Genomic DNA, 26,539 nt, shown 5'->3' on the forward strand with positions numbered 1-26,539 from the left:
TTTGACTTACAATAATGACTTTATTTATTTAACATATTTAATTACAGAACATAAAATAGCTAGGGGTGGCCCAGCCTCGCCCCACCCTGAAGCTACCAGGAGGAGGCCTCCCTGATGACCCTCATTTGGGGTCTTCCTATGGTAGGGCCCTATTGCTTTACCAGGGGAGGAGCCATGCAGATGAGGGGGCAGGACCTCCTCTTGGTCCCACCCCTACCCAGGTTGGCCTTCCTCCAAATGCCCAAGCTGTGCCCTACCCCAGTCTCTACTCCTCCTTCCTCTGACCAGGAGCCTGTCTTCGGCTGCCCCGCGCTGCCCCCACCCCCTCTGCAACCTAAAGGGGAATAAATACAAACTTTACAAAGTAAAGGGGGTCCAACGTTGCCCTGGGGCGGGGCAGCAGGCCGAAGGCAGGGCCATCCAGCTGGGCAGGCCGTGGTTCACTGCTGTGGGCAGCTTTACATCATTCCTAGCTGCAGCAGCGTGTTGGCATATGCCATGGGCTTGACGTTGGGGTGAGGCTGCAGCAGGGGCAGAAGGACAGTCAGAGGATCCGCCCACATGCAGCCCATGTCCAGGCAGTGCCCTGTCCCAGGCCACTCACCACTGCTGTGAACTGGTGGAACTGGGGCCGCAGGTCCGAGCCCTGGAGGTGGATGTAGGAGGCTTTGTTTCCCATCTGGTCACTGCAGGGACAGGAGAAGAGGGGCTAGAGATTAAGAGAAGGTGGAAAACAGAAGGGGGGGGGGGGTCTGAGACAGGAGGGGACTGCAGGAAGTGGAGAAAAGAGATGGTGGAGGCAGAGAAGAAACCACATTGAAGAGGGCTGAAGGAGGAAAGCCATGGAAAAGTGGGGGAAGCAGAGGCAGGAAGAGGCAGTGGGGGAGCCTGGAGACCCATCTCACCACTACCCTAACCACTGGAGGGACACAACACCACCAGGATGTTACAGCCTAGTCCAAGAACCAGAGCCTATACAACCCCATGGCTTCCTCTACACATAGAGTAGGGAGAACATGAACTCAGAGGAAAAGGCCTCTGTCCAAGGGAAGAGGACTAACACTTGGGACTGGGGAGCAATGCAGGCCTATACATTACAGTAGCATGTATCCACTCTTAGTGTCTTTCCTTTCCCTTTTCCTTTCCCCTCCCTTCCCTCCCTCCCTTCCTGTGGCAGAGGTTTTTACATGAGGAAAGTTAAACCCCAAACCTGCCCCAGTGGTTATGCCTGTAATCCTACTACTTCAGAGGCTTGCAACAGAAATGCCATGAGTTTGACACCAGTCTGGACTACGGTAAGGCCTGGTCTCAAAAGCCACAGACATAATCCATACAAATAAACCCTGTAGTCTAGGCAAAGGGGGGAAGAGTAAGACGCACCAATAGTTGGGGGCAGAGAAGACAGTGACACAGCGGCCACCATGGGCCACCTCATAGCCCTCAGACTTGACTTCATGGCTGCGGATGATGTAGTCAAGTTGGTTCTCCTCCAGGAAGGCCTTGGTGACATCAGGCCCAAACTGGCAGCTCACGCCCCGCTTGCTGACTGAGCGCCCGTTCTGGTAGGAGCAAGGGAACAGGAGACTCTGGGTGACTGCTGGCCTGGCTCCACCCCACCACGCAGCCCACACCCACAGCAAGACACCAGGCTCACCTGTGGCTGGGGATCTGACCACAACAGGTCACACATGGGACCTGGGGGAGGAGAGCAAATGTCAGAGACTTGTCTGTCTCCCAGGTTGCACCAGATAGGTGCCTACCCCACAGTACAGACTGGTGGTGGTGGTAGTAGGATCTGGTGGGGACATCACTGTGGCCAGGGCTCAGGGCATGCACAACAGTTCTGAGCTGGTCCCAGTTTCCCCAACATCTCTCATTCAGTCCATTATAAGCCTCTTTCCACCCAAAGCCTCCTGTGACTCCCCACAGCCCCAGCAGCAAAGCCCACATACCTACTATGGTCTGTAGCGCTTAGGATGCGGCCTCTGGCCTATGTTCAGCAGGAACATCTGAGGGCCAGCCCTATCCACTCCACCCCTTCACTCTCTGCTGTCTTCCCCCACTGGCCACACCCTCACCTCTCTTCTGGTGTCACCTCAAATGTCACCACCCTGCAGAAGCCACCCACATCATCTATGTCCTCAGTGACAGTCTCTGGGACTTCAACAGGTGCCTTAATTCCTCTTTAGGGGGAGGGGAGAAAAGTGAGTGACAGGTGTGTGTCATGAACTTTGATGTTCACCGGCTGGCACAATTCCACTCATTCAAGGATGCAGGTGGGAGTGAGCCCAGGTGCCCCTCTCTGTGCCAGGGGCCCATTCACCTGAGTCTGGTGGCTGCCGATTCCGCTCAATCTTTCGGATGTCATCCAGGGTGACGCCATCCTCACTGAACAGGCCTCCATGCATGATCTGAGGGAGACATGTGTCTGTGAGGAAAGGAGCCCCTCCACCCCTCCACCCCGAACCAGCACGTGGCTCCTCACCAGCACTTTGCCGTTGATGCACTGGGCCAGTGGCAGCCACTCAAACACCTCACTGAAAAGCTCATACATCTGGGCTGTGTATTTGGCCTTCACCTCGCCCTCGAACCCGTAGATCTGGTTCATGTTGTCTGTCTCGTGGTTGCCTGGTCACAAAAGAGGGACAGGAGAGGCCCCTCAGCCTCTAGGTTATCATATACCTACCCGGCAATCTCAGGTGTAGACTTAGGGACAAGATGGTATTTGCTCAGTGATGGCAGGCTGGCACTATGTTTTGCAAATAAGTGCCCACCTCACTACTCAGCTTGAGTTTGTATTAGTGTCCCCAGGGAAGCTGTTCACACCCACTGTGTGTGAACTAGGAAAAGGCACCCTCCCCCCGACCTCCTGTCCGGCACGTGCCAGCAAAGGGCACAGCGAAGCCCCACACCGGGCTGTCTGTGGCGGGCGCTGCAGCTCACCCGAAACTGCTACGGCGGTGCACAACCTGCTCAACCTTTCTTGGTGGCCCCAGGGCGGGGTGTGTGTGTGAAACCCTCCTCACCTCGAAGAAGATGAAAATGATCTGGGTACAAGAGTTTAAAGCCGAAGAGGGTGAGGATCACTTCAACAGAGAAGGAGCCGCGGTCCACAAAGTCGCCATTAAATATCTTTCTTGTTAAGAAAAGTGCAGGTGGCAGATGGGTCAGTAGTCCTGCCTGTCTCCTTGGCACCAAGGCTCCTGTCAGTGCCTCCAAAGGGGGTGCACCCTTGCCCTGCCTTTAAACTGATGCCACCCACCCCAGGACGGCACCAAGGGCCCACCCTCACCTGTCTTGGGGAAACCAATGGCAAAGTTGAGGCAGCCAGCTCTTCCCCGAGAGCAGTCCTCAAACCAAAGGAGAAATGGGACAGAGCCCAGGGGCCTTACATGGTGGCTAAATATCAGGAAAATATCCCATGCCAAACACGAGTACAGGCTGGGTTTGGCGGTAAATGTCTACAACCCTAGCAAGCGGGAGATAGGAGACAGGAAGCTCAAGACCATCAGGAGCTACACTTTACAGTTTACTTCCAAACAGCCCCCAAGGAAACAATACAAAAATGTGACAAACACCCGGAGCCTGGTTTCGCTTATCTGCTTACCACATTCCAACAACCCTGTGAAGAAGACCCTATCACCCCACGGTACAGATGAGGGAACTAAAGCAGGAGATGAGACAGCCTATGGGAGCGGAAGGGCTGGGTGGACACTGCCGGTGTCTCACCCTGCAGCAGAAGAGAAAGACCTGGGGCCTGGACCTGCAGTGACCCCAGTAACAGTAAGATGATGGCCCTGGTGTTCTTTCTTAGTGGGGCTCTGCCCTCTCCACATGGGATACACGGAGGATACATAGGGGTTGGTCTCTGAGGGTAAACCGTTGAGCTCAAATATGTTGAGGAGGTCATAGAACTGGCCATGGGTGTCCCCGCACACTGTAATCTTCTCTGTCTGGAAGAAAAGAGGCCACCGGAGAAGGAGGGGCCCAGAGAGAGATGTGGGGAGGGGGCAAAGGGGAAATGAGGGGAGAGGTCACAACAGACCAAGAAAATTCATGCAGGACACAAGGGTAGGGGACACGACAAAGAGGAAGCAGATAGAGAGAAGGGACGACTACTGGACTCACCCTCCCAGACTACATGCACCCGCCCTCCACCCTGCACCCACAGCGTAAGACGCACCTCTTTCAGCGTCGTCTCCACCAGAGTGCTCAGCTTGCAGAGGACTTCTTTCACCTGTACCAGGATCTGGAAAACAGGGTAGCTGTAAGTAGAGCTGCTTGGGGTGGGAGTACAAGGTACTGCCCTTTCAAGGCCCTGGGAAAGCCTCAGCTGCTCAGGAGCTACTGGGAAGGTGTGGACTACTGGATGCTAACCAGGAACAGAGGTGGCCCTCAAGAGGTGTTGAGTGGCCCATGTGTCAACAAAACATCACGGGGGGGGGGGGGTTGAAAGATGGCTCAGCAATTAAGAGCACTGGCTGGTTTTTTTTTTTTTTTTTACAGAAGATCAATTATTTTTGATTTCCAGCACCCACACAGTGGCTCACAATTATCCACATTTTCAGTCCCAAAGGATTCAGTACCCTCTTCTGGCCTCCACAGATACTGCACATAGGCAGTGTACAGACATACACATAGGCAAACAATTTAAACATCACCATCATTTCACAAGGATCTTGGTCCATCTTTTAAAATTCAACAGCATTAGGAAACACAATAGTTGGTTCACAGTATAGGAAACTTTAAAAAAGAACCAGCCTAAAGCCAGGGAAATGGTTTAGTGGGTAAGAGTGCATGCTTGGTAAAGATCTGAGTTCAAATCCCCAGGGTGTGTGTGTTATCTGTAGTTCCATCACCGAGGGGGCAGAGACAGGTCCCTGGAGCTTGTGGGCTAGACAGCCCAGATGAACCGGTGAGTTTCCAGTTGAGTAAGATTTTGTCATCTGCCCTTCCTCAGCACCTGCAAGTGTGTATTACATGTGGATGGTGGATGCATACACAGAGCTAGACTGGAAACGTGTCATAAAGCTCCTTAAAATATAAGCCTCTCAGCTGGGTGGTAGTGGTGCATGCCTTTAATCCCTGCACTCGGGAGGCAGAGGCAAGTGGATCTCTGTGAATTTGAGGCCACCCTGGACTATAGAGCAAGTTCTAGGACAGGCTCCAAAACTTACACAGAGAAACCCTGTATCAAAAAACAAAAACCCAAGTCTCTCTCTGCAGAGAAGGGGGAGGTGGAGGACCTTCTACCATGCAGTGGTATTGGCAATTTGAGAATCTGCCTAAGTGGGTGTCCTGGGACACACCTGTAACCCTGGCAGGTTAAGTCCAGATTCTTCTTTTGTTTTATTTTTCAGACAGATTCTCACTCACTGTGGATCTTTAATGGTCTAGAAAGCCTAGGTATAGCAGACTGGCTTGAACTCAGAGATACATTTGCCTCTACCTCCCAATCTGGAATTAAAGGTGTGCACAACCATGCCCTGCATAGCCTGAAGTATATAGTAAAGACCTTGTCTCAACAACCCCTTCAATAACCTTAAATATATTTTGGGGAACCCCAGGAGAAATGAAAACACTAGGATATTTGTCAATGCTACTTTCACACACTGAACATGACCTTGAGAAAAACCAAGTGTGTTTGTCAGTGATTTAGGTTTTATGTACAGCCTGTGGGTTGTGCACATTGGTTGTATTTAGTGTTCCATCATGGGGACAAGTGAACACACCACAGTCCTGTAAGTGGATGTCCTTGTTTTAGGATACAGGTTATAGTGGCTGCAACTGAGTCTCAACTAGTTCTGTTAAAAGCAAGGGATGGAGGCCCCACACCTGTGAGAAGTATGTGGCTGTTAACTGTTCATCTTTCAACTTCCATGTACGTTTAACAATTTTAAAAAAAGTGGGGAAAAGAAAAAGTATCTGTGAGTTCGAGACCAGCCTGGTCTACAGAGCTAGTTCCAGGACAGGCTCCAAAGCCACAGAGAAACCCTGTCTCGAAAAGAAAAAAAAAAAAAGAAAGAAAGAAAAAGTGTCATTAAACAAACAAACAACCCCAAAGCAACACTGGAGGTGGTCACTCAGGAAGCTGCAAAGAACTGTTGCTCTTGCTGCCCTAAGGACAGGAACAAACCAAACAGCCAATATCACAATCAAAAAGAAAACTAACAAATACACCTGAAACCCACATGCATAGAACCCTGAAGGACACACCACCAACAGCGACAAGCAGCCCCTTTGTGGGGCAGTGGGGTTATAGCTGCTCAGGCTAGTGGCAGGTGGCTCCTATCAGGGCTAAGTACCAGAGGAAAGCAGTGATCACAGGCGGGCTGTGATCCCATCACCGGGGAGGCATATGAGTGGTTAGCTCTGTCATAGAAATGACTTCTACTGGGGGCTGGAGAGATGGCTTGGCGGTTAAGAGCAATCAATGGCTGTTCTTCCAGACAGCTTGAGTTCAAATGTCACAACCATCTACAGTGGGATCTGACGCCCTCTTCTGGCATAAAGCCATACATGCAGATAGAGTACTCATATACATAAAATAAAGCTTAAAAAGGGGGACAGGGGAAGGGAATGACTTCTATTATCTGAGAACTCTCCCAACCATGAATGTCCTCTTACTGAAGCCCCCAACTTGGGTCAGCCATGCTCTTTAAGAACTCCTCTTTCCAGTGCCTTCCAGAAGGTCTCACTTTTGAGCCTGGGTCTGCACTTGTGTAGGGCACTGCCCGACACCCACAAAGGCTGGGGTATTGGATGAGGACAAGTGGTAGCCCTCAGCACAGTGCCCAGCACACAGCACTGGCCTAGGAAGCGGCAGCGTTCACGACCATTCTCCTCAGTCTGCTCAGAGCCAAGCCGGCAGTGGCAGGCCCATTCCCGGGTCTCGGTGTGTTACCTGATAGGCACACTTCCGGTGCAGTTTCTTCTGTTCCTTGTACCACTGCATAAGTTCTTTCATGAAGGTGATTGTCACTTTGCCATCCTCAAGCTTGGGCCCGCTGTATTCATCTTCAATGGCTGGTGCATGGACAAAGGGATTAATTAGTGGCTTCAGCCATGGAGGGGCAAGAAGGGGAACCTGGCCTAAAGGGATGGGGTGAGGAGATGAGGCAATGAAGATTCCCATGATGCCGCAATGCTCCTAGGTCTTAGGGTCAGTCCATAGCTCCTACACTCCCAGACTCTCTGGCCAGTTCTAAGCAGTGGTTTCTTCCTTTGGTGCCTGTCCTCTGGAGAACTGTTTCCCTGCCCTTTGTCCCACATTCTAAATGAGTGGCTAAGAGGGTGATTGCCAAATAATCTCTCTTCAGATTCACAGCCCAGAGCACCTGGTGACCTTCAGGTGATATCAGAATGTGGGTCACTCTTCCTAGTCCTGTGCCTCCAACACACAGCATGGGGACGACTACTTGGTCAAACTGCACAGTGGTGTGTCCATCAAAGGGATGGTGGGCACCATGGCTCCAGAAGGCAAAGTTCACTGTGAAGATACTCTGACCAGAAAAGATGATGACACACGCCCTAAATGATGAAGACCCTGACAGGTTGTGTCTGGGAGGAAGACATGCTGGCTCCTGTCATGCTCTCAGGAGGCAGGCCCTCAAATATAGCCTGGCTTCTCTAGCGACTCCTGGCTCCCAGGCTTCTTCAGTGGTGAGCAGATGGACTTCAATCTGGTGGGACAATGGCTAATGTCTAACTCATGCCTAGTCTATGTAGACAAGTCCCTGAAAGGCAGAGACCTGGAAGCTCCTAGAGTCTAGGACGGAGACAGTGGAACCCAGGGAGGTTGCTGGAGGGCGGCTCCCATGTCCACATGCTTTCCCTCTGCAGCTCTTCATGCCGAGACCGTATAACAGACTGGTAAGCATCCTTCTGGGTTCTGTGAGTGGCCTGATTCATACCCAGTGGGTCAGAGGCATGGTCAAAACAAATCTGGGACTTGGAACAAGCAATGCCATGGAGGCGGCAGGTTCCACTTAAGTATGGCACATACATACCTACTCACACGACATGATAATCAATGAAGGCTTTTCAAAAGGGTGTGTGGGGGGGAGGAAGCTTAGGGTCGCACCTCAGTTTGTCAGAACTGATTTGAATCAGAGCAATCTGACGATGGTACCCAGTACAGACTGAAGGGTCTGGTTACTGGTGGAGAAATCTGCATACGGTCTTGGTGACCAGGAGTCTGTGCTGACTGCTGAGGGAGATGAGGAAAAACTGCTCTGCTGATATACTGTCAGCACTGGTGTCAGAAGTAGAATTTGCTAGGATGGCCCTGGCTCACAGAAATGGGTCTAGAAGGAAGAAGATAAGAGGGGAAAGGAAGGAATCTGGCTTCTGGGTAGCCACATGGTCACCCACTGTACAGGGCCACAGTTGTGCTGTGCGCTCTCCTAAGAAAATGTGATCTGCTCAATTTCCTGGTCAAAGCTTTCTAAGATGGCTAAAACTGCAGCAGAGAGTGTCGGGTCTGACGCTGGCCTGAGACCAACTTCAGCCTTCAGCAGCATCTGGGAAAAAGTCACACAGGGGCAACGGACAGCACCTGCAGGACCTCTGGTCACCAAAAATAAAAGAAAGGACTAGAGGAAGACCAAGACACTTCTGAGAGCAGAGGGCCTGGTGTGAAGGAGTTGACTGTGACTCCATTATTAGCCTCCCAAGGAGCCTTCCTGCAGTGGGTTCTGAAGGAAAATATGTAGGGCCCTGGCTGCCTCAGAGTTCTGCAAAGCAGAGGACATAAACACCAGGCCATGTGACAGTTAGTGCTAGTTGCCCACTTTATAGAGTCCAGAATCACCGGGAGATGGGCTCTGGACATGTCTACAGAGGGATTACTGTATTAACTGAGGTGGGAAGACTTGCCAGTTGTGAGTGGCACCAGTGCCTGGGTGGGATCCTGGATTGTGGGAGCAATATGATCAGCTGCTTCAAGCTACTTGGCTTCCCTGCCATGATGGACAATGCCCCTTTTCTTCCACCACTCAACAAGGTATTTTATCAAAGCAACAGGAAAAGAAACTAACACAGACTTCTATGGAACAGCCTGCCTGGTGGGTCAACCAGAAGCTACTGTAATAGCTCACTTTGAATGGAAGTGCCTGCCTCCCCCATCAGCACTGAGTGGAAGGATACCACAGAGGAGCAGCTGATTTGTTTCTCGTGCACGCCATAAGGGGTTGGTGTTAGCATGGACCCTCTTTACCCCATGGAACTTTACAAAACCAGTTCAGAAGTTTTGCTAGATCTGGGCTCCCTATTCCTCTTGTAGGTCTGAGAGATGCTATTAAAAACATCAAGCAAATAAACTAGAACATGAAGAAAGAAGGAGGAGTTCATCTCAGGAAGGGAGAAGCGCTGAGGATTATTAAAAAAAATAAAACAGGGCCAGATGTGCTGGTGCATGCATGCAATCATAAAACTTGGAAGGCTGAGGCAGGAGGATTGTAAGTCTGAGGCCTTCTTTAGCTTTACAGTGAGAAAAGAGGAATAAGGAAAATGAAGAGGAGGGACTGGCAAGGTGGCTCAGCAGGTCACCAAACCTGATGACCTGATTTGATCCCTGGGACCCACGTAGTGGAGACAGCTAGAGAGCTGGCTCTTCTCAGGTGTCCCCTGACTTCCACCCTCACCGTGCACTGACAATCATAACACCCTGGATACGAGAGCCCACGTGCACTGTGGGAAAGTGTGAAACTTAGGGCTGGAGAGTGTTGGGGACTGACACACACACACACACACACACACACACACACACACCCAAACCAAGAGAAAAATGCTCTCAATACAACATGTCATCACAGCTGGGATAGGGCAAGGGGCCCATGCTAGAGCCGGAACATTCAGTGAGTCCACAGGTATCTGCTCTACTTATCCTTGTTTGGAAATGTTTAACCTTTCTAAAACAGAGATTTCGGTAAGAAATCTGGTCTGGCTGGGTGATGGTGGCACCGTTTATTCCCACTTGGGAGACAGAGACAGGTGGATCTCTGTGAGTTCAAGGCCAGCCTGGTCTACCAAGTGAGTTCCAGGACAGACTCAAAGGCTACACAGAACCCTGTCTAAAAAAAGAGGGGAAGAAAAAAAGAAATCTGGTCTGATATTGCCTCGAGTAACAGGCATATTAATAACAATAAAAGTTAGCAAGAATCAAGATTTAAAAAATGAAGATAAAGGCCGGGCGATGGCGGCGCACGCCTTTAATCCCAGCTCTCGGGAGGCAGAGGCTGACTGATCTCTGTGAGTTCGAGGCCAGCCTGGTCTACAGAGCTAGTTCCAGGACAGGCTCCAAAGCCACAGAGAAACCCTGTCTTGAAAAAACAAAAAATGAAGATAAAGGGTAGGTGTCTTGGCTCAATGCCACCACTCTACCCCGGGACTGCAAGAAGTAGATTAAAGAGTTAGAGGGCGATGAAGAGAAACATAACACCCTGGATACGAGAGCCCACGTGCACTGTGGTAAAGGATGTGAAACTTGGGGCTGGAGAGTGTTGGGGACTCGCCTCGACAAAAACACCTCTTGCCAAGGAAGGGGCATATTATGGGATGTACAGTGTACCTCGCTAGGCAATGTCTTCCCTGTTAAACAGAAGTGTCGAGTCCACACTCTGGCAGGAACTGGGCATGCTGCCCAAGCTACCCAAGCCCATGCCATGTGCTGCAAGGACAGGAGGGCTAGCCTGGGCACATTTCTGTGCAGTGGCCCTAGGCATAGCCTTGACTGGGGCTTACAGCAAAGACTCTGCCAGAAGAATTCAATGTGAAGGCTTTCTTTACTTTGCTGTGGGACAGTGACTGAGACTGTCCCTGTCCTGAAGGGCATAACCCACGACTTCTGGTTAGTCACTCCAGGAACAACAGGGTTCACAAGCAGCACCCAAGGCGGCGCTACTTGGAAAAGCAGGGAAGGACCCTCAGGAGCAGGGGACCTCTCCTCAAGGCTGACTCTGAGGAGCTGGGAAGCAAGAGAACAGTTCTGCGTGATAGCTAAGCAGTACCACAAACTAGACGGTACTGAAACCATATCTGTACCTGTGTTGAGACACATTCTGGAGGAGGACAATGTAAACCTGGCCTGACAAAGGGTTGTTTATTTGGAACACAGACCAGGGAAGGTTGGAGGAGCTCACTGAAGCAGGAATGGTTGATGCCCATCAGCAGTTTCCAGATATCCCCAGTACTCATGCTAGAAGGCCACCTGCTCCAGGAAATGAGTGAACATGGGGATGTGTGCACTCAGGTATAGCTCGACTACTGGGAGCTATGGGACAGAGCCCTGTGGAAGGACACCCTGAATAGCTGGTGAGCTGGGGTGATGCTGGTGGTTGTGACAAGACTAGATGGGGACACTGTCCCTGCAGACTGTGGCTTTGCTTGCCCAGGTGCAATGGAAGACAAACGGCCAGAGCGTGCTTGGAAAACCAGAGGACAATGTCCTGTCCACACCAAACGACAGTACAGGTCATAACATCTAAGCCCTGGCTGGCATGGAGATACATTCCTTGGAGCCAGCTCACCAGAGAAGAGGTACTGGCACCCAAAGGACTGGCTGGCTAAGTGACTTACCCTTGAAACCCCTGCACTTGGGAAGTTGAGGCAGGAAGATTATTATGAGTTTGAGGCCAGCCTGGACTAGAGTGAGATCCTTTATGTCCTTGCTCCTCATACACACAAAAGCCCGGACTCACACACCTGAGAAAAACCAAAGGAGCCTGTGATTGGATCTGCCTCTGTCACCTGGAAGTTGGGGGTGAGGGGGTGCTGTGAGCACATAGCTCTTGTCAAGAGAGCCACATGATCCCACTGTTTTTTTTCCTATTCTAAGCCCCCTTCTCTGCTTCCAATGCTGAAGCACTGTCACAGAATACTGGAGTTGTGGCGGACTCTTAGGCATGGTTTTAAACCTGATGCCTGCACAAAACTCAAGTCCAAACGGATCAAAGACCTCAACATAAAGCCAGCCACACTGAACCTTATACAAGAGAAAGTGGGAAGTACACTTGAACGCATTGGCATAGGAGACCACTTCCTAAATAGAACCCCAGCAGCAGACACTGAGAGAAACAATTAATAAATGGGACCCTCCTGAAACTGAAAAGCTTCTATAAAGCAAAGGACAAAACGACAGCCTACAGAATGGGAAAAGATCTTCACTAACCCCATATCACACAGAGGTCTGATCTCCAAAATATATAAAGAACTCAAGAAATTGGACACCAAAATATCACATAATACAATAAAAAGAAAAAAAAATGGAGTAGAGACCTAAACAGAGAACTCTCAACAGAGGAATCTAAAATGGCTGAAAGACACTTAAGGAAATGTTCAACATCCTTAGTCACCAGAGAAATGCAAATCAAAACAACTCTGAGATTTCATCTTACACCTGTAAGAATGACCAAGATCAAAAACACTGATGACAACTTATGCTGGAGAGGTTGTGGGGAAAAGGGAACACTTCTGCATTGCTGGTGGGAATGCAAGCTAGTACAGCTCCTTTGGATATTGTAGGGTAATTTTTTTTTTTTAAAGATTTATTTATTTTGTATACAATATTCTGTCTGACTGTATGCTTGCTGGTCAGAAGAGGGCACCAGATCTCATTAAAGATGGTTGTGAGCCACCATGTGGGTGCTGGGAATTGAACTCAGGACCTCTGGAAGAGCAGTCAGTGCTCCTAACCTCTGAGCCATCTCTCCAGCCCCAGTAGGGTGATTTCTCAGAAAATTAGGAAACAACCTTCTTCAAGACCCAGTAATACCACTTTTGGGTATATATCCAAAGGATGCTCAATCGTGCCACAAGGACATGTGCTCAACTATGTTCATAGCAGCTTTGTTTGTCATAGCCAGAACCTGAAAACAACCTAAATGCCCCTCAATCGAAGAATGGATAAGAAAAATGTGGTACATTTACACAGCGGAGTACTACACAGCAGAAAAAAAAATGACGACAGCTTGAATTTTGCAGGAAAATGGAACTAGAAAACATTATTTTGAGTGAGGTAACCCCCAGAACACAAAAAGACAATTATCACACGTACTCACTCATAGGTGGTTTTTAAACATAAAGCAAAGAAAGCCAGCCTACAAACCACAATCCCAGACAACTTAGACAACAATGCGACACTAAGAGAGACTTGCATAGATCTAATCTACATGGGAAGTAGAAAGTATAAAAAGACAAGATCTCCTGAGTAAATTGGGAGCATGAGGACCTTGGGGGAGGATTGAAGAGGGGAGGGGAGAGGCAGGGAAGGGAGCAGAGAAAAATGAAGAGTGCAATAAATATCAAAATAAAAAAATAAAGCAATAAATAAATAAATAAACCTTCTGCTTGAATTCCTCAGGACCCAGTGGGAGCAGATAGTGCCCACACTCAGTAGGGAAAGCCAAGGATGACAGTGATTAAGGCCATGTCACTCACAAGACATGGTGACAGAGATAAAACCAACACCTGTTTGGCACCATGGACCCTGACTGAGCCTAACTGGAGGGGAATGGACTAGAGCAGGGCATCTGTTAGGCTGTGACAAAAGAAAAATCCTGAGCCACCCCAACCTTAATCTAGGGTTCCCACTCTTATAATTAAAATGGAGGGGAGAGGGCTACGGAAGGCAGGCAGCAGCTCTGGTGACACCTACCTACATCCCCCAATGTCCTCTGGAACCCCGCCTTTCCCCACCAAGTGTGAAGAGATGAGTGTGTAGGGTGTGGTATATGGCCGGGCCACTCACTCATGCTCTCGATGTCCAGGGAGTCCACGACAGAGCGTCTGTGCTCGTCGCCTGCGATGGCCCGCTCGAAGGCCTTCTGCTTCACAACCTTGCTGCACTCCTGGTACTTCATCTTGGCGTCCTTGTCATTAGGCTTCACTTTCACCACCTGGCCAGGAAGAGGGAGTCAAGAGGTGTCATAATGGAGGGCCAGCCACCTAGCCGGTGAGCCACCAGGGTCACTACAACTGCCTGGACAGCACGGGGTTCAAGAAAGGACAGAGTTAGACTACCCAAAGATTACCACATGCTAGCGGGGCCACCCTGGACCTGTCACCTAGGACTCAGTTTTTACATCCCCACACAAGGTACACAGGGTGGTTTTAGAGACCAGGGCATTGTGCCCTCACTAAACAACTCTGACCCTGTTAAAACCAAACAGGTGCCCAGCTGAGCATACAGGTCTTAGGCTCCCAGCACTGCCAGTGGGCAGATAAGGGGCTAGTCTTAGAGCAGCATGGATTTCTAACACCTTAATATCCCCTAGTATAAAGTGGGGGTTTGTTGGAAGGACTGAGGGCCTTGGCACACAAGGGGGACTGTGCCAGTGAGTAGTTTGTTTCCCCTGGGGCTTTATGGGAAACTGAGGCTCCAATTGCTGTTTCCTCTGGTAATGGGACAGGAGACACAGTTCAAGTCCCAGCTTAGCCAGTGATGATGGGGGAGCCTGCAGTAGGTGAGCTGTCCTCAGTTTCCTCTCTGGGTTACCAGTGTCACCTCAGAGAGAGCTGTAAAAATGAACGAGGGAGCACTTTTAAAAGATCTAACACAGTGAGTTGTGTACAGGCAGCTTTGGGTCACAGCAGTAAAGGGAGCCTGCCTATACTGCTCTGCCCTGCTTCCTGCAAACCCAGATCCCAGGAGCTCAGACAGACAGAGCTGGGTCAGGTGTACATATCTGCCATCTCAGCACTTAGGAGTTGGAAAGAGGACAGCTGTTAGTACCAGGCTAGCCTGGGCTACAGAGTGAGACCCTGGCCAACAGACTTCATCTCTGAGTCTTATCTTGGCTACCATAATTGTAATCAGACTCAGCCTGACCTGCTGTTGTTTAACAGTTTCCTAAGATTGGACCGTTCCATCCTACAGGGAAGCTTTTTTTTTTTTTGGATTTTCGAGACAGGGTTTCTCCATAGCTTTTGGTTCAGGGAAGCTCTTTTTTTTTTTTTTTTAATTTTTTTTTTTTTTTTTTTTTTTGGTTTTTCGAGACAGGGTTTCTCTGTGGTTTTGGAGCCTGTCCTGGAACTAGCTCTTTTAGACCAGGCTGGTCTCGAACTCACAGAGATCCGCCTGCCTCTGCCTCCCGAGTGCTGGGATTAAAGGCGTGCGCCACCACCGCCCGGCCTAGGGAAGCTCTTTTTTAAGCAGACTGGTAAACACCTCCAAATGACTTTAGGAAGTCCCTGAAACCAACTAGATTTACTAGGCCCCTCCCTGCCAGAGTAAGCAATAAAGACTGCTAAAAGTAGCCAAGTCACAAGGAAGACTCTGAGACCAGACCAGCTGCCTAGAAGAAACAGAAATCAGACAAGGTGCTTGCAAGAGGTTTAGACCAACTGAGGCATCTGGAAAGGACACTCAGCAACATGCTGACCTGCCTGCAGGCTGTACAGTGTGCTCCAGGTCCCCAGCTTTGTGAGCTGTCACCCATGCTAGGGTTGGCTTTGGTGATACAGCTGTCATTGAGTCATTTCTCCTCCTGTAAGTAATCCCTCACCCACACTCCTGTTATCCCCGGTAAAACTCACTGGTTCCCCAAGTTGAACTGTGGAGGTACGTTCTGTTGTGGGATCCCTATCTGGGGTAAGTAGATATGTGTGCTCCCAAAAAGTTTTGTCACATACCTGTTGACCTATACAACCATCCTAAGATTGGGCCCTCTACAGTTTCTGTGCTATTAAAGAAGGAAGTCCTAGGGCAGGTCCTCAGAATGCTTCCCCCAGCCCCAAAGCTGGCTGAGTGAGTCAGAGCCTAGGCAAAGACAACTGCTACTCCCTGCAGGTGCTTGGCCAACAGCAGGCTGGGCAGGCTCAGACTGGGCCACCTGCCAGACAGCTCCACTGGGGTGTGGGTGTGGCATCAAGCTTAAGAGCTGCCAGTTTTAGGCAGCCCTTGGAGCCCTTCCCAGGGAGAGGCAGAAAGGCCAGGTTCTCTCTGCTCCCTAGGATAAAGTCTACATGGCTTCAAGCCTGGCCCTCAAGACCCACCCTATTTCTCTGTGGCCTGGTACTGCCTTTCCCGTTTGGTCACACTGCCCTTGTCCACACATTTCATTCCTAATTTCAACCTCCTTCCTGCTCCTCTTCCTCATGAAGCCTCCAGAAGGGTGAAGACAATGTCTTCCCATTTGAAGTGGCACTGGAGGGACAGAGCTGTGTCCTAAGCAGAGAATGAACACCTCGTAAAGGAAGAAAGAGTGGCAAACACATCCCAGAAGCCAGAACCATCTTCAGGTGAGCTGCATGCTAAGAAGGAAGATGGAGCTGGGTGCTGCCATTATGGTGAACGACCCTGGCTCACAGTATCCTCTGTATAGCTCGATAGGCTGGCCAGCACAATTCCCAATACACAGAGTGGTAAAGTTATTAACCCCAAAAGTCAAGGTTCTTTGCACTCCTGGATTAGTTTGTGTCACCACTCACATGAAGCCTAGTGCTTCCCTCCTGCCGCCCCCAGGACAGAGGCAGGGAGTAGTTCTCCAGGCTCTGGGTTCTGGCCTTCAGGGCATGTGTCCTGCTCAATCAAGACCCCCCAGTTTCTAGAAAGTAGGGTGTGGTGCTAGGACCCCACAGAAGTCTGGTGTGAGACTGTACTACCCGAGACCCAGCAGCAGCAGCAGCAGCAGGAATCAATTCCCAGGTCTGCAGTGCAGGTGTTGAAAAGATTGCTAGGTATGACCGACAAAAAGAGCTCCTCTCCCGAGGAAAGGTACAGTTTTACACTACAGGGCTCTTCAGGGCCTGAGACCCATCCCATCAGAACTAGATGCCACACTAGACATCTCGTTTCTTTTTTTCCTCCTTTTTTTGAGACTACGTAGCCCAGGCAGGCCTTGAACTCATAGAGATTTGCTAGCCTCTAACTTCCGTCTCTCAAGTGCTGGGATTAAAGGCATGCATCACCACACCTGGCCCATGGACATGTCTTTAAAGAGTGGCATCTGAAGCCAGGTACAGTAATGTGCCCAGTATTCCAGGGATTTTTGGAAGCCCAGAATGGCTTTATCCTAGGAGATCAAGGACAGCCTGAGTGTCACAGTTACTTTCTCAAAAGGCAAAACCAAGCAACAAACAAACAATTCTATGTGGACTGCAACTGTGGCAATGCCCTGTGATGTTCATGTGATTCAAGCAGACCCTGCACGGGTAAACAGGGATAGGGCAGGTGCATGTCATCAACCACGCTTCTGAAAAAATGAGATGTCTTTAAAAGCTGCCCTCTTCAGGGACTGAAGGTACGGCTCTGTGGCACAGCGTTTGATGTTTGTGAAGTAATTAGAACTAGATGAGGTTGTGAGGCTAGGCCTCCTTGAAAGGACTAGGGGCTTTAGAAAAACAAAGAATAGGCTGGGTGGTGGTGATGCAAGCCTCTGAGGCAGAGGCAGGCTGATCTCTGTGAGTTTGAGGTCAACCTGGTCTACAGAGCAAGTTCCAGGACAGAGTCCATAGCTACACAGAGAAACCCTGTCTTGAAAAACCAAAAACCAAAACCAAACAAAAAGCCCAACCACTCAACCAAACAAAAAACCCCAGAAAGAACAGAATGGGGTGTGGCTCAGTGGTAGAGCCCCTGCCTAGAATCCCCCAGTGAGGGAATGGGGGCGTGGTTCAGCTGTAAAGTGCTTGCAGAGCCCCAAGTTTCCTCAGCATTGACAAAAATACAACAAATGGCACTGTCAGCTGTCAGGTTCACTGGTAGTCACCACTATAAGCCCTGGGACTTATAGTGGTGACTACCACCACTATGTTTGGGAACTTGGGCTTACTAGGATTGCAGAAGCTATTGGGGCATAATATACTCCATCATGACACCCACAGCAGACTCAAGGCAGTTCCATATTACCCACAAGGCTCTACTGGCAATGAGGCCGGCAGTCCCCCCCCACCTAAGAGCAATCTAGAGCTTCAGTCATTCAGGCCTGCTGTGGATACAAAGCAAAGCGCCCATACTTATCAGAACTGAGTACAATGGATACAGACCAGCAAGAACCAACAAAGAGCATTATGGTTTACCTGCATAGACAATGAGATTTGGCCCAGAGGAACCAGATGGTGCATCACATAGTAGAGATAGTATGTCAGGTAGCCCATTAGGAACAGACAGCCTTATATACAACACACCTTTTCTCTAGTGAGTGAATCTACCACAACACCCCCAGCACCTGCTCAATGCAGCAGGCGGGGATATCGTCAGTGCTAACAGCCCAGGGGCCAGCATGGTGTCAGGAACTTGCACTTATGCCCTGGTTAGGAGCCTGACTCAGGATAGGCTACCACCTTCTGGAATTCCTGAGAGACTGCAGGGGAGTGACCTGCCTTACCTCTCAACTTCAGTTTCTGCATCTGTAAATCAGGGATAACAGTGGTTTCTGCTGTGCAGGGGACCATGGAGAAGAAATGACTTTCATGGCCTGAAGGTTGCTGGCATGTGAGTACTGAGCTAAAGACTAACTCTGATTGTCCCTGTTCCTTTTGTATCACTCTATAAAGGGCATCAAAATGTGTTTCTAAGAAACACAAAGGTAAGCCGGGCGGTGGTGGTGCACGCCTTTAATCCCAGCACTCGGGAGGCAGAGGCAGGCGGATCTCTGTGAGTTTGAGACCAGCCTGGTCTACAAGAGCTAGTTCCAGGATGGGCACCAAAGCTACAGAGAAACTCTGTCTTGGAAAAAAAAAAAAAGGAACACAAAGGTAAAGTCTATCATCAACCAAAAAAACCCCACAGAACCCTTAGTCAGGGTAGAGAGTAGAGGAAGACCACTGCGCCTCCCCCTCCAGGGCTTGTCTAGGTCTGCAAGGCTGACTGTGTTCCAAGTGCATAGGAAAGAACAGTGAGAACCAATTGAGATGTGACCCAGGAAGGGGCGGGCCCATGTGAAAGGGCTAGCTGGGAGAAGAGGGAGAAGTGTGGTAAAGGAGATTGACTGCTACTAGAGTCCAAGGTGCCCCCAAGTGGAAGAGCAAACAAAGACACACCCAGGTCCTTGTGCTCTGCAATGTTCTGGCACAGGCAGGAAGCGGGGATGGAGGCCCATTTCACCGTGGGCTGCCTACTGAGGAACCCTGGAGAACATGGCTGATGCAGAGCCAAAGGTAGTCCCTTTCCATATTTACCCACTTGTTCAACCCTCACAATGACATTGCCAATGTAGGCCTATGTGTTCCCTGGTTACAGGTGAAGCCCAAGGCATTTGAAGTCACATACCTCGGTCAGATCTTGGAGCCTGTGCCTTCACATTGTGCTCCAGTGGCTGCACACCTGACTCTAGCCCATAGGAAGAAACAGATGCTGGAGGCAGTGGAGAGCATCTATGCTCATGCACGTTAACAAGGTTTTTTACAGGAGCTGCCCTCTCTTCTGCTGGAGATGGAGAGCTGACTGCAGACAGTGCTCCTGGCTCAGCTATGGAGCTGGGTCCAGTCTCAGCTCATTCCTTCCACGTGACCTTGGAGATGGGTGTCTCCTTTCTACTCAGGGGTAGATTCACACATACACAATGCTCACAGCTGTACTGAGCCCTCCATGTGCATACTGAGGTTGAAAGTGGCTGGAGACGCAGAGCCATGGGTTCATGTGTTCCAATCAAGGCCTGACCCACAGGCCAGGGCCTGGGTATGTCCTTCATGAATGCCAGCACCTTCCAGGAGGAAGTTTTGGGTTGGAAGCTGCCATAAGACCAGCTTCTCAGGCTTGAAGGGAAAGGATCCTGGGTTCCTGCTGGGGTTTCCTGGCGCTGATAATTTAGGTGCTGGGTGTGACTCCACCTCAAGCTGGTTCTGCAGACGGCTATGGACTTCTTCCATTACTGTGGCATCCACAGAGCCTGGAGTACAGCTTGATGCAGTTGCCCACCATCCCCCAGTCTCATGGAGAATGCAGCGTTAGATGCCAACCTTGGGAGCACTCACAAAAGAACCTATTCCTTACCCCCAAGTAAAGATGTTTCTGTGAGCCCAGAGCGGTAAAGACCCTGCCCTGGTTCTGTTCTCCTGTGAGGACCCTGCCTGTCCATGGTTATTTATTTATTTACCCAGCCCTCTGGCCCCAGTGACCTTTATTCACCACTGGAACAGAGCTCCAGCTGTTCAGGTGGTGGCCACTGCTCTTGTTACTATATTCCAGATTAGGACATCAACGGACAAAGGTGGGGACAGGGACCATGCTTTGCTTCCCTCCTCCATGGTTATCCTTCACTACCCTTCACATTTTTGCCCTTTGCTAAGTGTCCCTTGACCTTGGCCTAAGTCTTTACTTGGTCTGACCCTAGGCCAGGCTGAGGGACCAGATCCCTCTTGCTGCAGGAATAGCTCCTCAGCCCTCTTGGGGCCCAGTGCACACAACAGAAAGAGTCCACAGCAAGGTAGGTAGTGACCCATTCTGTACTCAGAGCCCCTGAGCGGGAGTTGTCTGGAGGAGGAGAGATGCAGTCAAGGGTTACACTGGCTTCAACCCCAGCACTGGTAAGCTGGGGCCTCAGCCTCCTCACCTGTGTGACAGGGCAATCTCCTTCCCACTCTGGGTGCCTACACTGACTCAGCAGTCAGTCTGTGTGAAGGGCACAGAGCACACCTGTACCAAGCGGATGCTCTGGCAGTCCCTACTGCTGTCATGACGACTGTCAGAGCACATCACCTGTGGGCAGTGGTGGACGAGGAACTGTCATCTAGGTCTCTTCTCTCATTGTCCCTGGAGGCTGTCCCTCTATAGTGTGTCACCCTGCTCTATTTTCTTGGAAGCGCTACTCTGTACCTACAGTCATTTTCCTTGCCTGCTCAGTGACACAGGGCTCCCACCTGCCACAGAATCTCAAGCTGTCAAAGGCCTGCATAGCCCTTGCTAATAACTGCCACCATTACTAATCACCACCACTAATAACAGCCACAGTAGTCACAAGGCTGAGCTATTATTGACCACAGACTATGTGCCTGCACTGCTCCAAGCATGTACACAGTAAAGACTCTCCTGCAGCCACCTGAGGCTGGGCCTGTTCTCAACACACAGGGGGCAAAGAAAGGTAGAGAAGCCAGGTGACTTGCCCAGGGTCACAGAGTGCATAAAGGCCAAGAGGTAGAACAGGAACTGGCTAGAGGCCTCATGGCCATTCTCTGGGTGAGCCCTTGTATAGAGGAGACACACAATGGCTCCTCCCTATCCCTGGGGCTCCCCCCCACATCCACCTGGCTAGGGTGCCGGGAGCTGGCCCATGCCCGAGGCCCGGCTCACCGTCTCGTAGTCACGTAGGGCAGCTCGGAACTTGCCCAGTGCCATGTTGCTGGCCGCCCGGCGATAGTAGCCTTTGATGTACTTCTTGTCAAGTTCGATGGCCCGAGTTGCATCGCCCAATGCGTAGCCGTAGCACTCTGTGCGCAGGTAGGCCAGGCTGCGGTTGCCATAGTAGATGGCATTGCTGGGGTTCAACTCAATGGCCTGACTGTAGAACTTGATGGCGTTCTCGTAGTCCTTGGCTGTGGAGGAGAAGGAGGCATGAAGCCCTGTTGCCACAGGCAGGAATCCACCCTAGGTTGGTGGTCCTTGTTACAAAAGACTGGGGTTCAGCATGGAATCTGTCCCTTCTCCCTGTCCCCGATATCTGACTATATATAGCCTAAGTCTTGAGGTTCAGGCTAGTTTCCAGAACAGGAACCAATTCTATAGCAGCCTAGCAAAGCCCAGGTTGGGCGCTACTTTCAGGGCTCCAGGAAGCTTTCCCTAAGTCTCCCCAGGACTACAGGGACATGTCAGGGTACCAGCGCCAGGCAAATTGAGACTGCCTGAGCCTGTGGCTGCCCAGATGGCACAAGCAGGCAGGTCCAGAGATGGAGAGAATGGGAGGACAAAGGGAAGAAGCTCCTGAGGCTGCTAGGAGGACTGAGACCACCTGGTGCTGCAGGGGAGGGTGGGACGGACAAGGGCAAAAGGTCAGACTTTCAGTGAGCCCCAGCTGGGCCCTGAGCTCTCCACCAACCTGTGGGGTCCTTCCACCTCGGCAGCTTAATCACTACCTGGTAGTCACCTGACCAAGCCAGCGAAGTCTAGTTCAAGGTCAGAGTCCGAGTCTGTGCTGGCAGGTAGGCCTGACCCCTCCACCAGAGGGTTTATTAAACAAACAGCAGAACGATGACCTTTAGCAGTCTAAGACCTGCCCAGGCTGGAGGACTGGAATGCAACAGAGGCCTCCTGGCACCGAGGGAGAAAGCCACATTAGCCCATTTCCAGATGAAGGCTGCTCAAGTTCAGAGAAGGAAAGCCTATGCTTGAGGTCACATGGCAAGTGGCAGAAGGGAGTTCTTAGGCAGACAGAAGTGGCAGTCTCTCCATTCTCTCTCCCGCGCCCCCATGTGCCCTGGTGGGAGCCTGGGACAGCACCAGGCTCAGTCAATGGGAAGGTGGCCTGGCTATCCTCTTTTAAGGCGGGTGTACTCCGACAACTTAAATACCCTCTCTGTCCTTGAACTTCAGTTTCTTCCAAGAGCTTTCAACCTGGAGTGGGAGTTCCTGCTCTACCCCACTTCCTGGCCCTCAGAGCACTCAGGGACTTCGGTGTTATTTGCTCAACCCACACCTTAAGGATGGTGTCCAGCTCCCTTCCCCCAAGCTCCTGCCTTGTCTGGGACGTGCCCTCCAGGGACTATTGGTGTATCAAGGAGCCAGATCTGACCCCAGACAACTGTGACAAAGTGCTCAGGGCTCAGACAGCCTAAGGGCCTGATCCAAGTCCTCCACGAAAGGGGAAGGAAGCAACTGGCCAAGGAGAGAGGAAGAAAGAAGGAAGGAAGGCGGTGACTGAGGGCAGAGAGAGGCAGGCCTAGGGGTGCAGCTCAGCAGTCCTTCCTGGACTTCTGTCACAAGGTCCAAATGTCCCCTCAGGAAGCTCCATTTGACCTCCGGTCTGGGTGAGGCAATACCCTGCCCCCAGCTTCCCTGTCCCAGTCCTGCCACTCTATGCCTTTCTTAGACTTGCAGGATCTAGAACTTCCCGGACGCCACCAAGGCAGGAAGATGAAGAGGGCAGCATAGTTCAGAGGGTCCCTCCCGGGAATGTCAGTGCCTCTGAGGGCTTCCTTGGTGTCCTGGTTGGGCTCCAGAGGCTGCTGATTGGTTAGTACTCAGTTGTTGGGGTGGGACTTTATCAAGTGGCACAGGGTGTGCAGTCTGGCACCTAGTGGTGCAGATTCCTAACACAAAAGTGCAGAGAGAGTCACTGGCTGGAGCTTTAGCCCCTCAGACCACTTGTCTGCACCCGAGAACCAGGCTGGGCTCAGCCTGACACACAGTCAAATGGAGGAAGGAAGAAAGAGTACAGGAACAACCTTGAAGGTGTCCACCAGCTGTGGAACTCCAGCCTGGGGCCTTCCTTCAGCTGCAGCACTATGTCCCTCTAGGTACACTGAGGTTCAATTGCCCATCTGCGTTCACAGAGGAGCACCCTGAACCACGATGACCCCTAGGTGAGCACAGCCTCCTTCCTCAGGGAGAAAGGGAAAAAGCAGAAGCTTCCTGAGCTGGGAACTAGGCTCTGTCCCCCGCTTTACTGTAGGGCTCAGCTCAAGAGGGACCCTCTATGGTTGGAGGTAGGCCTTCTGAGTCCCCGAGACTCCCCCATCCTCCACAGAGGCTAGATGAGTCGAACACGTGGGGAGGAAGGGGATATCCGCCTTCTGCTCACTCACTCTGACCTTGGGCAACAAGTTTCCCTCTGAGTCGGCTTCCTCTATTTAAACCACCACCCCCATGCCCCAGGCGGTTAGGCTCAGGAGTACCTGGCCACCACAGGGGCACAATGAAAGCCAGTTGCAATTATTCTTTTTATTGGTTATTATTGTAGCCTGAGCCTGGGGTTCTGAGCTTGCCATTGCCTGCCCACAGGAGTGGGAGGCCTGGACCAGGAAGGGTACTATTCCTTCAAGCCAGTTCTTGGCCAGGCCCCTCTGGCTGCCTGCCCTGCCCCAGGTTCCTGAGAGCCTGAATCTTGGGACCTGAGAGGTGGGGGTAGGGTGAAGAGTCCCTCCCCATGACTAACTCCTTCCCTTTCCCTAAGCAGCAGCCCAGTTTCTGGTTGCTTCTTACAGGACCCAGTAAAGGAAGGCCGTTAGGTCCAACCATTTCACAGCTGGGCCTGGTCACCTGGTGCTGGTAGCCTCCAAGCCTTCAAAGCCCTGCAAGCTCAGCATACTGTCCCGACAGCATCTCTCACACCCATTAACTCCCCTCCCATTCTAGCAGCCCCACCCCACACTAAACTCTGCCCTCCCCAGCAGTCAGTCCTATTCGGCTCTCACTTCCTGCCCTCAAGTCTGTAGAAGGCACAAATCCGAACCAGCTTTAGTTCTTCAGAGCCTCAGCCTTCAACCACCTCCACTCTGGCCCCACTCACCTAGGTGCCAGGCTCCACTCACCTTTGGGTCTTGGCCAATGGCTACCCTCCCCCTCTCCAGACATTTCCTCCCACAAGCATGGTCAGAGGCTCCACCCCCTCACCTGTCCTCCCTTCCAACCTCCTCTCTTCAGTCAGGCCTCTGAATCCATTCTCAGCACAGTAGGGAGCACCAGTTCCTGTACCCAGAGCCAAGTGGCCCACTCTCTTAAAACCTTATCTCCTACCCTGAGGATGAATCTATAAACCCACCTGGCCTATAAGGCTCTACCCACTGCTCCCACTTCAACTCCCTCTCACTTTGAGACAGTCTTGCTATGTATTCCAGACTGCCACTCAACTCAAAATTCTCCTGCCTCAGCCTTCCCAGAGCTGGGATGACGGGTACACACCATAATGTCTGGACTTACCCCATGGGGGCCTCCTTTGTCTAGGATTCTAGATCTTTCTCACCCTCCCCAACCTCTAGCAGATCTGCCTTGCTAGGTCTAAACCTTTTGGGGGGCCATATTTGGAATAGCATTCCTAGGGACCCCACCTTCTCCCTCTTGCTACCTGCCTCCACTTCCCCACTTCCCTTCAGAACTGAGACACTTGCCCTGTGGGAGCCCAGTTCCTCACTGGCAGCATTCATCTGCCAGGTTCTTCTGGGCTGGCTTTCTCATCCACAACTGCTCTGTCAACATTACCACCAGACCTCTGATGGTCAACGCCTGGGGCTAGGTGACCAGGCCTGTGGCTTTCTTTCTGGAAGAATATTCTTCTCTGAACCTGTGGCACCTTTCCTGGCTTCCCTTCCATCTCACTCACTTCCTCAGCAGCTCTTTTTCTGTTTTAAACATGAAAATTCCATTCTAGGTTCTTTCTAGATCCCACTATGGTGACTTCATCCATTTCCCGGGAACCTCCAACCATAGGCTGGTCACACCCAAACTTTTCTCCAGTCCAGACTGGCCCATCTACCTACTCAATGTCTTTTTTTGGACAGCTGAGGAAATCCAAACTAGTCTTCGTAATAGCTTCGGCGACTTTGCCTGGTTGGGCCTCTTATCCTAATCTCATCTTGTATCAGCCTTCCTCTCCCACCCTCAGCTGGCTCAAACTCCAACTAAGCCAGTCTGTTTTCATTCATTCTCCACCTCAGGGTCTTCCCTTTAGGCATTCCCTGACCCCACTCTCTAAAGCAGCCTCTAACGTGCATTCCCTACTTTGTCACCTTGATCCAAAGTGCTCATCACAAGTTAGCAATTACTGGTTTTGCTTAAACCCAAGTCTTGTGTCTCATTCATTGCTACAGCCTCCGAGCCAAGCCCAGACCGTGGCACAGGACAGTTAATGCAAATGTACTGAAGGGATGAATGAACGAACACATGTTCCCATACCTCACGCTTAACCCAAGATCACTCTTGGGCGAAGATTCTTTCCCGCTCCACCTCTACTCCCTACTCTTTTCCTCGGATCACCTCAAATCGCCTTCCAATCTAATTATCTATTTCCATCCCCACAGTTCCCTTCTCTGTCGGGCCTTCCCTCCTCGGTTGGTCACCTCAGGTCTCCCCGCTCGGCAAGCGCCATCACAGCCCTAAACACATGTCACTATTTGGTAGCGCCCTCTTCAGGTCTGACCTCCACCTAGCACCTCTGTCCAGGTCTCACATTTGGCAGTACTCACATGTCGGTTCCCCGCTTGTCCCCTATCGTTTAGCAGAGCCTGCCTCAGTCTCCCCAGTGAGTAGCTTTTGCTTCGTACTCCACTTCTTTCTAGCTCTCCCTTGTCTGGCGTCCATCCTGAGCCTCTTCCTCGCACCAGGCTACTCGGAAGTGCCTGCCCGGCGCCCAGGCTACCGCTCCGCGTTGCCATGGTTCCCCGCGGGGCCTGGCACCCCAACGGCCTGGGCCGCTGTCCACCCTCCCTCAGGCCCGTCCGGGCCGGACGCACCTTTGAAGTAGTCGTTGGCCTGTGTCTTGAGATCCTCTGCCCGCTTCAGAGAGCCATCGGCCGGGGGTTCGTCCCGGGGGTGCTCGGCACACTCAGTCCGCTCGCCCTCCGCCATCGCCATGCCGCAAAGCGACCCCCACCCTGGCAACGGCCGCTGGCGGCACCAGGCCGAACCGTCGCGAAGGAGCGCCGAGTGACCGCCGCCGCTGCCGCACAAGTG

The 26,539-nt window shown here is 51.4% G+C and overlaps 1 protein-coding gene across 1 annotated transcript; it reads right to left on the reverse strand.

The window, feature by feature from the left end:
• Ppp5c (protein phosphatase 5 catalytic subunit) lies at positions 1-26,539 on the reverse strand. Its single transcript, XM_041653643.1, has 13 exons — positions 26,320-26,539; positions 21,230-21,471; positions 13,748-13,895; positions 6,905-7,026; positions 4,184-4,249; positions 3,855-3,953; positions 3,027-3,132; positions 2,486-2,628; positions 2,324-2,411; positions 1,655-1,695; positions 1,381-1,559; positions 605-686; positions 1-521 (listed from the first exon to the last, which is right to left on the reverse strand). Exons 1-13 carry the CDS (start codon positions 26,438-26,440, stop codon positions 459-461), a joined length of 1,500 nt encoding a protein of 499 aa, XP_041509577.1. The 5' UTR covers positions 26,441-26,539; the 3' UTR covers positions 1-458.

Source organism: Microtus oregoni, unplaced genomic scaffold (assembly GCF_018167655.1).
Source record: "Microtus oregoni isolate MIOR12 unplaced genomic scaffold, Mior012 000006F_ref0000085, whole genome shotgun sequence".
Lineage (NCBI taxonomy): Eukaryota > Metazoa > Chordata > Mammalia > Rodentia > Cricetidae > Microtus > Microtus oregoni.